Below are 15,344 nucleotides of genomic sequence, written 5' to 3' on the forward strand. Positions count from 1 at the left end.
CCTTGCTGAAAAAGGGAACCCTTCCATGGTCCGACTGCTGGTGCGGTTGTGTACTCATCCCTACACTATGGGTATACTCTCTCTAAAAACCTGAATATACATAAGTCATTTCTCCGCCGGTGAAATGAGCCAATTCCAGATTAGATTTTATTAAATGCAGGTTTGTTGCGAAGCTGCTCTTGGGTCAGTTCATTGGCTCCAAGGACTGAGACCAGGGAAGTCACCATGGGGAGGGGAGGAAGAAATAAAAGAAAAGGGAAGGGAGGGGGGGGAACCAAAATGTATGGATTATAGAAAGAGAGATATACTTCTGGGGAAGTTCAGTGTTGGGAAGGGGGAAGGGGAAGTGGAGGAGGATAAGAGGGTAGGCCAAGTAGAGACTGAGGGATACTGGGAGAACCTGGAGGCCAGGCCTGTTTTGATATGTAAAATATGCTCCTCAGTCTCTTGTCCCCCTGATTCAGACATTACAGACCACAGGACCTGGCTATGGCATTCCTGGGAGTTTACTAAATCCATCACGGAGACAATTATGTGCACCATAGCTCAGATACGGAACCAAGCCAGCTGGCTACCCACAGAGGAATGGGTAAAGTAAGTGTACACACACACAATTGGGGTTTTTCATCCACCAAGGAAAAAAAAGTCGCATCGTTTACAGGAAACTGGATACAACCGGAGAGAATGGTATCAAAGAAATCAAGTCAACATCAGAAAGACAACTACAATTTTGACAAATACAATTTTGTTATATGTGGTTTACACATTTTTATGTAGTTCAATAAAATGTTTGTAATGAAGACATAAATCAGAATAGTGTCTGGGAAGAAAAAGACGACGAAATGGATTGAGAGAAGACAGAAGGGAGCAGGGGTTGGGCTAGGTTAAACTTGAAGACAAATAAATTAAAATAAATTAGTTTACAATCATTCTTGGCTACATAGTAAGAGGTTAGCTTGGGTTCTAAGAAATAGTCTAAAACATATATATATATATATATTATAAATATATAAATTTTATAAATATATACTTCACTTCATCAAAAAGAAGACCTAGAAAAGTGCAGTGGCACACACCTTTAACTCCAGCACTGCGGAGGTAGAGGCAGACAGATCTCCGTGAGTTGGAGCCTCAGCTTGGCTACATACTAAGACCTTGTCCACAGAGGAGAAAGGGGATGGTCCCAACTGAGTCAACGTATAAAGAGAGTCTGTAGTTGAATTTCAGGGGTGGGAGTCTTTCAAGTCTAGCACATACATGAGGTAGAGGATTTACCTTACCCAAAGAAAGACTTCAGTTTCTGACCATCTCAAAGCCCGTTAGCTTGTCCGTGTCTAAGCAGGGCTTCGCTCTACAGCCCAAGCTAGACTCAATCTTGCTTTATGTCCTCCAGCTTGCCAAGACGTCAGGTGTGAGCCAACACACTGGGCTCCATGAGTCCCTTTGGCAACGTGGAATTCAGCAGTGTCCTGGGAGACCCCCTCAAACTTGCTATGTTCATCACACTGGGTAGCTATTCTCTCTGGAGGCTTCTTCATTTATGAGTAGGGTTCCAGTTTATGTCTTCAAGTTCCGTAGTTCTGTTTGTCTCCATGTTCTGGATAGAGATGCCGTTTACAGATGAATACTGGATGTTCTGGATGGGGGGGCAACAGACATCACACTTCAGTCAGGGCCTCTTTCAAGTAAACGGTCTTCCCAGTGAAGTGAGAGGCTCCAGGAGCCGGCCCACTTGGCCCCTAAGCAGTGGCCGTAGACAGGGATTAGGAGGTAGGCATACCTCAGAACCCTGGCACTCTGGCCTCAGAGGCAGGAGGATCATCAGAATCTAGCCTAGGCTACATAGTCCTCCAAAAAAAACTGAGAGAGCTGGATGCAATGGCACACACCTGTAATCCTGTCACTGGGAAGATAGAGGCAGATAGGCCAAGAGTTCTAGGCCAACCTTGGCTAGACAGTGAGTTCAAAAGATAGCCTGATCTCAAAATCAGATGCATGCTCTCAAAATTCCCTCTAAAGACACACTGAGAATAATAATCTAGCCTTCTCCCACTAGGTCCCATCTCCAAAAGTTTCCACTCCCTCCCAGTGGTGCACAAGCTGGGGACCTGGAAAATCCCGATGCCACACTGCAGTTATCTGCCCCGCCCCCTTGAAAAAGTTCCAGAAATAGGTCTGTGGTCCACTCAGACCCCTTCGTCCTCCTCCCTTGTACCTCTGTACTCACGTTATTCTCTATGGGCCTGGACTGCAGAGGACAACCTGGAGAAACAAGAGAACTCATCAGGAGGGATGAGACCCTGGAATCATGGCTAGAGGATGTTTAAGGGTATCTGGACTTCTTTGGCCTTTGCATTGACACAGGACAGGGAAGACCCAGGCAAGGTGGTGCACACACTTTAGAAGTAGACCAGTGCTTTAAGGTCATCTCTGGATACATATAGAATTTGAGGCCAGCCTAGACTTCGTGAGATTCAGTCTCAAAAAAAAAAAAAAAAAAATGAGGGTGGGGTGGGGTTTGGAAAAGATAGCTCAGTGGTTAAGAGCACTGGCATTTTTACAGAGGACCTGGATCAGTTCCCAGCACCCACATGGTGTCTCATAACCACCTGTAACTCCAGCTCCAAGGGATCTGACGCCCTCTTCTGGCTTCTGTGGGCACCGCATGCATGTACTGCACAGACACTAATGCAGACAAAGCACCCATGCATGTTAAAACAAAACAAAATATAAAGCCAGGCATGGTGGTGCGCACCTTTAATCCCAGCATTCAGGAGGCAGAGGCAGGTGGAGCTCTGTGAGTTCAAGAGTACCCTGGTCTACATACTGGATTCCAGGTCAGCCTGGGCTAAGGAGTGAGAACCTGTCTCCAGAACAAAATAATTTGTTCAAGGGCCAGAATTCTATCTCTGTCCTTTAGGGGCTGGTGTGACTTTGGGGCTAGTGAGTTAACCCCTGTGTGCTGGAGTTCCCTCAACTATCCAGCAGGGGCTAGTCAGGAAATGGAAGATGTCTCTTTTGTGATAAAGGAACTGAAGAGACTGGGGATACAGCTGAGAGAGAACAAGAAACTCCCTCCTCCTCACCTTTCTGGAGCTTTAATAGTAATGATAATCATTACTGAAGTCAATAATGATCATTGCTTGTGTATCCCCAGCATGTGGCTTCCCATGCAACAAGGGCTGTGCTAACTAACCATGTTATCTGCACTGGCCTGTGTCAATGTCAATCCATGGAGACAAAGCCACTCTTCCCCCAGGGATAGAACCACTAACATGGGGGCTATAGTTTAGCTTTATCTTGGAGGAAAAGGCCTGACATGTAGCCCAGGCTGGCTTTTAACTCCTCACAATCTTCCCAAGCGCTGGGATGACAGAGGCCTGCATCACCATGCCCCAGAATATGGCTCTTGGGGATCATGTGTTAGAGGTCAAGATTCAATGCAAGTTGTCAGGATGCCGTTCAACTGTGAGAGGCAGAGCCTTGCAGGGCGAAGGTTGGTCACTGGTGTGACCTTGCAGGAATTATTGGGACCCTGATATATTCATTCATTCATTCATTTCGCTGGGTAGATTTTGGTTGTCCTAGAACTCACTCTGTAGACCTTGAGCTCACAGAGATCCGACCATCTCTGTCTCTACACGGGTGGAGATTAAAGGCGTGCACCACCATTGCCTGGCATGTTTTGGTATTTTTGAGGCAAGGTCTCATGTAGCCCAAGCTGACCTATGAAGCTGAGAATACCCTTGGCCCTGACAGTTCCTGCCAAACCCTCTGTGCTCACAGCCCACCGGAAGAGACACACATGTCCCTACACAGTGACCACCGGGACTGAGCAAGGCTGATCTGGACGAGACTAAAGGTAGCTCTTGACTTATTCTGTGAGAAGTCAGAGAGGATTCTGTAGAGAAAGAGGCAGAACTCAGGTGACTGGGGATAGGGTGGGGGTGGGTTTACTTTATGTCTGAAGAAAAAAGACAGTCACAAAGGATGGTCTTCTATGACCAGCCGGTCATTCTGTACCTGTGTGGCTGCAGCAGGCAGGTTGGACAGTTAACACACACATCCCTTCCTCCACACAGCGTAGGCCCCTGTGCAGACTACAATGGCATTCAGAGCTAGTTCAGACGAGTGTGACCTACGACCTACGGAAAGTGAAGGTCTCGAGGCGTGGCTCAGTGGTAGAGCTCTGCCTAGAATCCCCAGTGAGAGGCTGGGGGCGTGGCTCAGTGGTAGAGCCCCTGCCTAGAATCCCCCAGTGAGGGGCTGGGGGCATGGCTCAGTGGTAGAGCCCTACCTAGAATCCTCCAGTGAGGGGCTGGGGGCGTGGCTCAGTGGTAGGGCCCCTTCCTAGAATCCCCCAGTGAGGGGCTGGGGGCGTGGCTCAGTGGTAGAGCCCCTGCCTAGAATCCCCCAATGAGGGGCTAGGGGCGTGGCTCAGTGGTAGAGCCCCTGCCTAGAATATACAAAGCCCAACACTCCATCTCTAGTACTTCAAAACACTAGGACTCCCTGGCTGTACCATGCATGCATGCCTGTGGATGCATGGGACAAGGCTGCACAGAGTGGGGACTCCTCTGCAGTGGCTCTGGCAAAGGGTAGAGGAATCTACTAAGGAGGAAAAGACTTACCATGCTTGCGTTTACAGACTATAGTGCATACTACTATGACGAGTAGTACACTACTGAGGACAGTAATGATGGAGGCGATGAAGCCTCGGCTTAAGCTTGAATTTTGCTGCACATTCTTAGGTGTCTCTAGAAAATGGGAAGCAGGTGAGAAAAGTTACCTAGCTTTCACGTTACCCCTGCATCTTTGAAATAACACCCCAAATTCCCTGTGGGGAATCTCATCTCCAGGTACTGACCACATTTTATGGTTATTACAGTGGGACCGTTTTAGTTTTCTGTTTTGAGATACGGGCTGATGTAGCCCAGGCTGACCACAAACTTGTTATGTAGCTAAGGATAACCCATTTCTACCCCCCTCATCTGTCTCCCAAGCACTATGATTACAGGCGTGTACCACAACACCCAGTAGATAACATGCTAGGGTTTGAACCAGAGCCTTATGTCTGTTAAGCAAGCACTCTACCAAATACACCAAATACTCTAGCAAATACTCTACCAAATACACTCTACCAAATACACCAAATACCACATCCTTGGCTCTGGCCATTCAGGCTCTTGAACCTTCGGCATCAGCCTTCTGAGGTGTTGAGAGGTGTGCACCTCTACACCTGGCTTCAGACATAAAAGATGTAAAAGAAAATTCCTGGACTAGCACCCAGATCCAACCATACTCGAAGCTGCACTTTCAACAACTTATATTTTTCCAAGTAAGAATTAAATTATCTGGGGCTGGTGAGATGGCTCAGCGAGTAAAAGCACTGACTGCTCTTCCAGAGGTCCTGAGTTCAACTCCCAGCAACCTCATGGTGGCTCACAACCATCCATAATGAGATCTGACACCCTCTTCTGGTGTGTCTAAACACGGCTATGGTGTACTTACTTACTTATAATAAATACATCTTTAAAAAAGAAAGAAAAAGAATTAAATTATCCACGTGCGTGTGTTTGCAGATGTATGCACATGTGCCTGTCATGTAAGTGGAGGTTGGAAGACAACTTGTGCAAATTGGGTCTCTCCTTCCGCTGAAGGTGCCAGGGACTGAACTCAGATCATCGGGCTTGGCAGCAAGCCCCTTTACCCACTGAGCCATCTCTGTGCCTCCTGCCCTCCCCTTTCAGTCTTTCTTTGCTTAGTATGTCCAATACCCTTGGAAAGAGATTTCTGAGTCCCTCTGTAGAGAGAATCCCCTATCAATAAACAAGCTTATGGCCAATGAGCTGACACAGGAAATAGGAGGTGGGACATCCAGCAGGCAGAGAGCCAAGTGTGGGAGGATTGGGGCCCAGAGAAAGATGGTCGGTCGTATGTAACTAAGGACCAGGTAAACAGCTATGTGGCAGAAATTAGAATAGACTAACAGGATTATTAAATTATAAGCCAGTTGGGGAACATGCCTAGCTATATAGCTTAGGTATTTGTAAATACATTTGAGTTTCGGAGTCCTTATTTCTAGGAGTTTGGGGCTGAGAGAAAACTTACACTTACAAAAAACTCCTTATTATATTCCTTGGTCAGAGGTTTCCCATACCTGCCCCAGTATGGGCTGCTGAAGTTTGTGACCTATGACTTGCTGTCATTTTTGGCCAGCCCACCCAGATCCCACTGCTAAGGGCTGCCCTCCTGTCCCCTCCCCTCCTTGTCTGAGGGCTGCTCACCTGTAACAAGGATGGACTGTTGGCTCTGCCCAGACCCTAGGGCATTGGTGGCTTTGCACACAAAGACGGTGTTATTGAGATCATCCAAGGTAGAGATTAGAAGCCGATTGCCCAGGCGCTTAGTGGAGGTGGGAAGGAAGCCCATGGTCCTGGAGAAGACAGGATAGTGAGCAGGCAGCCTCTGGGATGCGACAAATGGTGTGGCAGGGACACTGACCCGCACTGGCCACATTACCGGCTTGGCTTTGGTTTTAAGTCCTTGCCTCCAGCTGTCCCCCACACGGCCACCAGAAGCACACGGACCCAGATCCATTTCCAGGGCTCTCAGGGTTGGACCTCACTCAGGCAGAGCAAGCCCCAGACTCCATGTGAGCGGCCCCTTCCTCTACTTGTGCACATTAACATGGCCTTCCGCTCCATGCACCAACACCTCACTTAGGCCTTGGCAGAAGCAGGGGCTGATGGTGGCAGAAAAGCATTTGCAAATGCCATTCTCTCTACCCACAATGCCCTTCCTCCAGTGCTGGGCTCAGCCTGGCCTCCAGGCTTCTGCTCTCAGGCACAGCCTTGGTGACAGGATCCCAGCCCACTATTTCTACTGCGGCGCAACCCTCCTTCCCTATTCCCCACCCCCACTTTATCTATCCCAGACATTTATCTTTCTCAGACATTTTTTACAACTTTATCTTTTGCTCGGCGGGGCAGAAAGCTCAGAAACATAGACTTTGGCCAATCTTATGCACCAAGCTGGGTTGGAGGATAGGTGCAAGCCGTAAGAAAGCATCCAAGCAGGGATGGAGCAGGTGCAGAAGTGTGGAGTTCTGGGCCCTGAAATAACTCAGAGGTGCTCTACCACAAGTCAGGCTCCCAGACCTTAGATGCCAAATGTTGATGTCATTTCCTTCCACTAAAAACTGATAATGTGGTGTGGTGTGGTCACTAACCAGCATGGCACGCATGGTTGCACAGCTAAAATAGAAAATGATCACCTTATGGGAAGGGTCTAGTGGTGGCCCCAGGAATCCTAGCAAGTAGGAGGCTGAGGCATCAGGGTCGTCAATTCATGGACTGTGCCTGTGGTACCAGAACCTGGGAACCTGAGGCAGGATTGCACAAGTTCTAGGCCAGCCATGCTGAGGTCTATGTAAGGAAACTGTCTCATAAAAACAAAAAATGGGGACAGTAAGATGACTCAATAGGTGGAAAGTGCTTGCAAACAAGCCTGACGATCCGAGTTCGATCCCTACCCAGGATACGCAGGGTGGAAGGAGAAAAATGGATTCCTGCCTTCTGACCTCCACATGTGCACGGTGGCATTGGCTGCCTGCTCCCCACAAAATAAAGGAATAAATGTATTAATTTTTTAAAATGCCAAATTAGGGGCAGTGAAATATCAGTCAGAAACTTCTCGGCCTAGATTTGTGTTTTCTTTTAGAAAATTCCTATGACTGCGCATATTTGGAAATTTCCCTACCAAGACGTTGGAGGGAAACAGGGTTGTGAAACTATGAGCTTGATAGGTTTATAAGGTGGGAGAGAAGATGTGCCAACTGCCCCTGGGACAAGATTACAGCTGCCAGGGGCCAGAAAAATAGGGAGGGGTGGTGTGTGTGTCTACGTGCATGTGCATGCATGTATGTGTGTGCATGCACATGTGCATGCGTGCACACGCATATGTGTGTCTGTGTGTGCGGGCATGAGTATGGTGTGTGTGTGTGTGACTAACCAAAGGCTTTCAGGAGGTGAGTGGCTATGCTTGAGTACACGCACTAACGGGTATGTTTGAAAGTTCTAGAATGGTTTATCCAAAGTATTTTTGAAATAAAGAAAGAAGCCTAATAAAAATTATGTTAAATTATTTATACATTGGGTAGGTGCCAGAGAACTTGCCTAGAATCTCCCAGTGAGGGGCTGGGGGGCGTGGCTCTGCCTAGAGTCCCCCAGTGAGGGGCTGGGGGCGTGGCTCAGTGGTAGAGCCCCTGCCTAGAATCCCCCAGTGAGGGGCTGGGGGGCGTGGCTCAGTGGTAGAGCCCCTGCCTAGAATCCCCCAGTGAGGGGCTGGGGGCGTGGCTCAGTGGTAGAGCCCCTACCTAGAATCCCCCAGTGAGGGGCTGGGGGGCGTGGCTCAGTGGTAGAGCCCCTGCCTAGAGTCCCCCAGTGAGGGGCTCCGGGATGAGGTCTTTATCTATGAGGGTGCTGGAGATCAAGTTCTTGTGTTTGTACATACAGGAAGCACTTTCCCAACTGAGCCATCTTCCTTTCCCTTCCATATAACCTCCACTCCAAAGGTATTTGGAGCTTCTGACAGCAGGCACAGACAGATCTGTGAGTTCTGTGTCCGTTAAGGTATCTTTCTTATCTGTGCACTGGAATGACTGGTGGCTTCAGGTACAGAGGAGGCAGGCAGGAATCAAAAGGATCTGGATGAAGGCAGACATCTTTGATTTGCTTTCTATTCTGGGTGACTCACCTAAGGACTAAACCATTCTCTCGGCTCTTTGTGACCTTTAACCTGCACAGAGAAGGGTATTCCCGAGGGGTGTGGAGGGAACAAAAAAAATCCCTGGGCAGCTGTTGTGGCCATGGCCGGAATCCAAACACCCTGAAAACCCCAGTCATAGTCACAAGATTAAAATTTTACTAGGACCGATTTTGATTTGGGGGAAGGAGGTACAGTGTACTGCCCTGGCAGTCCTGGAACTCACTCTGTAGACCAGGCTGGCCTCGAACTCAGAAATCCACCTGCCTCTGCCTCCCAAGTGCTGGGATTAAAGGCGTGCGCCACCACCGCCTGGCCCCAATTCTATTTTAATTGCTCCTGTATTCACCTTTCTCTCTCAGACCTCTGGGTCCTGACCCCAGCTCCCCTCCCACAGACACTGTTCCAGGACCCCATCACTTACGTGTTCCAGTCATAGCTGTAGGGTGCTGGTTTGCTAAGAGCATCACAGGTCAGGACCAAGTTAGTGAGGCCAACATGCCAGTTGTCGTTATAGCCAGAGATTGACACTTCAGGTGGATCTGGAGTGGATGGACATGAGGCTGAGTTCTGGGCAGTGCCTGAGGGGCCCTCTCCTGAGCTGGAGGCAACTTGGCAGCTTTGGGGATCAACCCATGACGGTTAGGTCTGGGCTTCCTTAGTCAGGGGACACAACGGGGACTTCTCAGGTTTTTCCTTTAACTGAAGTTTCCTGCAACAGAGCCTGGCTTGTCTTGGGTGTCATGTGAGTAAAGGCCTCTTTGGACATGCCAAACACACAGGAGGACATTCATGACTCTGACAAGAGAGCCCACTCTAGGCTGTGATGGGAAGGAAGGTAAGCAGAATGTCTCGAGCTTGTATAGGAGCCAGGCATTGATCTCAGCACGTGGGAGGCAGAGGCAGGAGGACCAGGAGTTTGATAGCAGCCTGGGCTCAAGTGAAAGATCTTATCTCAATTCAGTCCCTGAAAAGCAAGATTGTGTTGACACTGTCGACAGGCACCCCAGAGATAAGACAGTGTAGACAGCGCCGGGCAGTTTGGACTATGGAGGACTCAGGATTCAGTGTCAAACTGTGGGGTGGGGTCCACATAGCCTGCCATGGTTAGGACAGTGGAATATAGATGGGCTAATCGGCATAGACAATAAGAGATGGGGTACTGGAAACAGTGGGTACGTAGAGAATGAGGGTAGAAAAAGTAAAGGGGAGGGCGGGTGTATGTAGCGCAGACAGTGACAGTGCCCCACAGCCAGTCTAAGAAGTAAGTATGGATGATGGACCGTGAGTTAGCGAAGAGAGGGAGGTTGCCTGGGGTTAGGGGTTCTACGCATGCGCAGACACACTCACAGGGTAGGGAAAGGGTCAATGGCAGCTGGTCGGGCTCCCGGGAGCTTTCATGCTCCACGCTGCAGGTGATGTTCTTGCCATCTGCCTGGCGAGAAGGCACCATAGAGTAGTAGCTGGTAACTGTGGTGGTGCCCGGCTGGGATCCCGGTTCCTGCATTTCACGGTGGCTTCCATTCACATTCGAGGACCAAATGATTCGTCCAGGAGGGTGACCATCAGCAGAGATGCATTTAGCCACATCCTGCAACGTCAAAGTGGGAGAGGGCTCCAGGGCCTCTGCAGTGTTGCTAGGTCGAGCTGCAAGAACCATTAAAGACACATTCCATAGGCCGTTCAACAGCAGACGCAGCAGAAGGAAGAAAGCTTTTTTTTTTTTTTTTTTTTTTTTTTTTAGTTTTTCGAGACAGGGTTCTCTGTGGAGCCCTGGCTGTCCTGGAACTCACTCTGTAGACCAGGCCGGCCTCGAGCTCATGAGCCTCTAGCGTCAGGCTCCTTGGTGGTGGAATGTGCTACTGTGCTTGGTGTTAGAGGGACAGTTTAAGGGTATGAGATGGCCAATTTGAAATCCTAGCATTGGGCCGGCAAGATGACTCAGTGGATATAGATGTTTGCCGCCAAGCTTGATAGTCTGAGGTCAATCCCCTGGACTCACATGGTAGAAGGACAATTCCTCTACTTTTGTCCTTTGACTGCCTCATGTACAGACACACAAATAAATAAAATATAATGAACAATATTAAATAAAATCTGAACTCTATTGGTGAAGAGCCAGATAGATGCAGGTTAAGTCTATATGTCAGGGGGGAGAGAATAAGAATACACAGGTAAAGTGGCCAGAATGGGTTTTAGGAGGGAACTAGAGAAGGCAGAAGCAGGAGGATCGCTGTGAGTTTGAGGCCAGCCTAGTTTACATATTGAGTTCCAGGTCAGCTAGGGTTAGAGAGACCTTATGTCAAAAAGGTGGAGCCAGGGAACAGGGGTGCAATGTCTGTAAGCTCAGGAGGACGAGGTCATCTTCAGCTACACAGCAAGTTGGAAGCTACATGAGATCCTGCCTAGATCTTCTGACTTCCCCACATCCGGTCTGAAGAAATGGAGGACATGTCATTCCCAAGGGCATCTTGCCTTCTTGATTTGGCTAGCTCCCTGCTCCTCTGGCTTGGGGTCCCTTCTCCTCACCCCAACACTTACCAAGCACCTTCAGCCAGACATTGGCGCTCCTACTGCCTCTGGGGAATGTGGCAATCTGACATTCATAGGTGCCTTCGTCTTCTACACTCACGTTCGAGATGGCCAGAGATGCGTTCCTCAGATCCTTGTCCTGCTTGGCAGCCAAGAATTTCACCCTGTCAGGCTCAGCGATGTTGGGCCCTTTCTTGGGGTGGAAGAGAGCCACAGGAGGGTGGGATCCGTCTGGATTCCTCTTCATCCAGGTTATTTGAGTGATTGTCACATTCTCTTTAGAAGTCAGACTACAGTGCAAGACGGTAGAGCCTCCCAAGAGGCTGGTTGAGTTGGAGATCACCTGCACAGCAATATCCCCACCTGGGAAACCAGAGGCGTTAATCAATCCATTTAAATTAATTTATTTTAAAGATGTATTTATTTTTAGTTTATGTGTGTTAGTGTTGGCTACCATGTATGTACGTATAAAAATAATTTTTTGTTTTTGTTTTTGTTTTTTTCGAGACAGTGTTTCTCTGTATAGCCCTGGCTGTCCTGGAACTCACTCTGTGTTTTCTTCCAGCCCCTTCCCATCAATAATGACTGAGACTAATTAGTTATTATTAAATGCCTAGGCCAAAGCTGGGCGGTGGTGGTGCATGCCTTTAATCCCAGCACTTGGGAGGCAGAGGTAGGTGGATTTCTGAGTTCGAGGCCAGCCTGGTCTACAGAGTGAGTTCCAGGACAGCCAGGGCTATACAGAGAAACCCTGTCTCGAAAAACAAACAAACAAAACAACCCAACAACAACAAAAATGCCTAGGCCATAAGCTTTGGCTCATTCCCTGAGTAGCTTGTAACTCATTTAACCCACTCAGACTATTCTGTCTACCATGTGGTCAGTTGTATCTCCTTTAGTGCTGGCCTGCTTCTTCCTCAGCGTCTCACTGCTGGTTTACATCTGTCTCCCACCTCCCTCCATCTCTCTTTTATCTCTTACTATTTCCCAGAATCCTCTCTTCCTGCCAGTGTCCCACCCCCTATTTCCTGCCCCAGCTCATTGGTCACTGGTTTTTTTATTGACAGGTAATGTTTATAAGAGATTTTTCTCTACATGTGTGTGCACCCCATGTGTGCAGTGCCCATAGAGGCCAAAAGGGAGGCATCAAATTCCCTTGAATTTGAGATACAGAGGACTGTGAATCACTATGTGGGAGCTGAGAACCAAACCAAGGTTCTCTACAAGAGCAGCCAGTGCTCTCTCCACCCCCTTATCTTAATATAATAATAATAATAATAATGTATTATCACTATATTTAAATATTTATTTATACATTATAATATAAATAGGTATATTATATTTAAATATTATTAATATAATTAAATGTTTATATTTCAAAATCTATTATAATGTACAATAATAATTTTGCCTTATAATCATATAGTATTTATTATTATTATTATTATTATTATTATTATTATTATTATTATCATAAACAGGGTCTCAGTACATCCACCAGGCTGGTCTGGAACTCAGAGATCTGCTTGCCTCTGCCTCCTAAATTCTGGGACTAAAGGCATGCGCCATCACACTGGGCTTCGGGCACTACTTACAAATGCAAAAATGGAGGCATAGAAGAATTTGCTAGGGGATCACACAGGCGCAAGACAATAATCTGGGCCATTCATAGTCACTCTGTTAGACCCTGTGAGACTCTGTCTTTAGCACAACACAAAGTAGGCCCTTAACATTAGGGAATACAGTGTCAGGCATTTCTGAATACTTGAGGAGTCTGATAATGACTTTAGAGTCAAGTTCTGGGAACCCAGGACCCACTATGGTGACCGTAGGATATCCCTGTACAGGACTCCACCTGCCTCTGCCTCCTGTAGTGGGATTAAAGGCATGAGCCACCACCTCCCTGTTTTGTTTTGGTTTTGGTTTTTGGTTGCAGCCATGAAGTCAGCATGTGGTTCCCCTCACTCTGAGCTCACTCCGATTGCGCAGCCTGACTCTCTGCTGGTCCACCACTGAAACAATGGGACTTAGCGCAGAGCTCCTAATTAGGTTGTGTGAGGACCAAGAGTCTATCCTCAGCTCCCTGCGTGCTCAGGAGTAGACTCCTGCGCTAGAATCCCTCAGTGAGGGACTGGCTTCAGTCTCCAACGCTGCAAAAGTAAAAATGAATGAACTAATAAATCAACTTAGAGTTAGTCACGATGAACTTGCTGGAGAGGGTGTGGTGCCAGGGTTAAGGTTCCTGGCATGAGTCACCCAGATTCTTTCTCTCAGTGTGCGTATGCCATTTATATTACAATAAAAAAAATTTTTCTGGGCGGGCGCGTGCGCGCGTGGGGGTCCGGGGGCGGTGCGCGCGCGCGCTCAGTGGGGCAAATCAGGGTCTCATTCCCGAGCCTAGGCTACTTTGGAACTTATGGCAACCCTCCTACCTCATCCTTCCCCGTACTAGGGTGGCCGGTGTGAGCCACCATGCCCGATTTTTCTGAAATCTCTGCTCCGGAATTCAGACCTAGGACTTTGGGCCGGGAAGAAGGGATCAGGTGGCCTGGGAGGGCCTCTCTCGGGCGGCGGAGCAGAGGCGCAGGGCTACTCACCCACTTCCCGGAGCGCATAGGAGAACAGCAGCAGCAGCCAGGACAACGGCCACACCGGGGAGCGGGAGGCGCCGGCGAGTTGGGCCATGTGGTTCGGGTCCGATCCAGCTTTTTGTAGTCCACGCGTATTCCAGTTAGTAGCGGCCAAGCGCCTTATGTCTCCGAAGGGCTGGCACTAACTGCGGGAATCTCAGCTGTGCTGGTGACGTCTAGGGACTGTCCATTTAGAGCTTGCCCTCTGCGCAGGCGCACACAGCCAAAGTAGTCTGCAGGGCTGGTTGAGTGTACGACTCGCCAGGCAGTGGTGGCACAATGCCTTCAGTCCCAGCACTTGAGAGGCAGAGGCAGGTGGATTTCTGAGTTCGAGGTCAGCCTGGTCTACAGAGTGAGTTCCAGGATAGCCAGGGCTACACAGAGAAACCCTGTCTCGAAAACCAAACAAACAAACAAAAAACAAAAAAATAATGGGGGTGGGGTGGGGAGCTAGGCTTGAAATGCCTTTAATCACAGCACTCTGTGAGTTCTGTGAGCTCTGTGTCAGCCTGGTCCATGTAGACAAATCCAGCCTAGCCTGGGTTACGCAGTGAAACTTTTAAAAAAGAAATAGGGTCTCATGAAGCACAGGCTGGCCTCAGACAGGCTATTCTAGGTCAGTGGTTCTCAACCTTCCCACTGCGCGATTCTTTAATACAGTTTTTCGTGCTTTGATGATCCCTAGCCATAAAATCATTTTCATTGCTACTTATAACTGTAATTTTGCAACGGTTACGAATCATAATGTAAACATCTGACATGTGAGATATCTGATAAGCTTCCCCGAAGGGGTTGAAACTCTACAGGTTGAGAACGACTGTTCTAGGCTACTTTAACTCCTGATCTTCCTCCCAGCTCTTCAGAATGCAGGAACGACAGCGTGTGCTCCCCCTACCCCATTCCTGCTCTCGGTTAGTTTCTGAATGGGAATTTGAGGGGCAGGCCTTCTGGAAATCTCTGGATTTTCTTAAGTCCTGTGGCATTTCCACACTGAGAGCCTGTGACCACTCTGTTCCTTCTTTGACCATGCTGTCACGACTGTGGGGTTCCCCTTCTCCCAGATCTCCCCATTGCTGTGGCATCAACTGGCAGGTCACTAAACCACCTCCCCCACACACCCGAAAAAGAAAAAAAGTTCCGTTCCCTTCTCCCACCCCCTTTCTGCCCTGTGAATACAGTGTCTCTAGTCCTTTCCCACACAAAGACTGTTCTGACAGTCTCTGCTCCCATGTCTTTCTTTCTGTGCACAGGCTCCAGTGCATGTACACGCACACACACACACACACACACACACACACACACACAGCTTGTTAGCTTCTTGAAGTGAAAGAAAATGGTGGAAAAGTCAGATTTCCTGGCAAAGCTGATACCAACCTTTACATTTTTCTTAACTTTTTTTTTTTTTTTTTTTTTTTT

The 15,344-nt window shown here is 48.4% G+C and overlaps 1 protein-coding gene across 1 annotated transcript; it reads right to left on the bottom strand.

Annotated features, from left to right (window-relative positions):
* Positions 1–492: 492 nt before the first annotated feature.
* LOC116101776 (nectin-2-like) lies at positions 493–14,079 on the bottom strand. Its single transcript, XM_031385603.1, has 8 exons — positions 13,896–14,079; positions 11,308–11,661; positions 10,117–10,413; positions 9,191–9,308; positions 6,288–6,436; positions 4,632–4,757; positions 2,228–2,262; positions 493–1,636 (listed from the first exon to the last, which is right to left on the bottom strand). Exons 1-8 carry the CDS (start codon positions 13,981–13,983, stop codon positions 1,535–1,537), a joined length of 1,269 nt encoding a protein of 422 aa, XP_031241463.1. The 5' UTR covers positions 13,984–14,079; the 3' UTR covers positions 493–1,534.
* Between the last annotated feature and the right edge of the window lie 1,265 nt (positions 14,080–15,344).

Source organism: Mastomys coucha, unplaced genomic scaffold (genome assembly GCF_008632895.1).
Source record: "Mastomys coucha isolate ucsf_1 unplaced genomic scaffold, UCSF_Mcou_1 pScaffold21, whole genome shotgun sequence".
Taxonomy (NCBI): domain Eukaryota; kingdom Metazoa; phylum Chordata; class Mammalia; order Rodentia; family Muridae; genus Mastomys; species Mastomys coucha.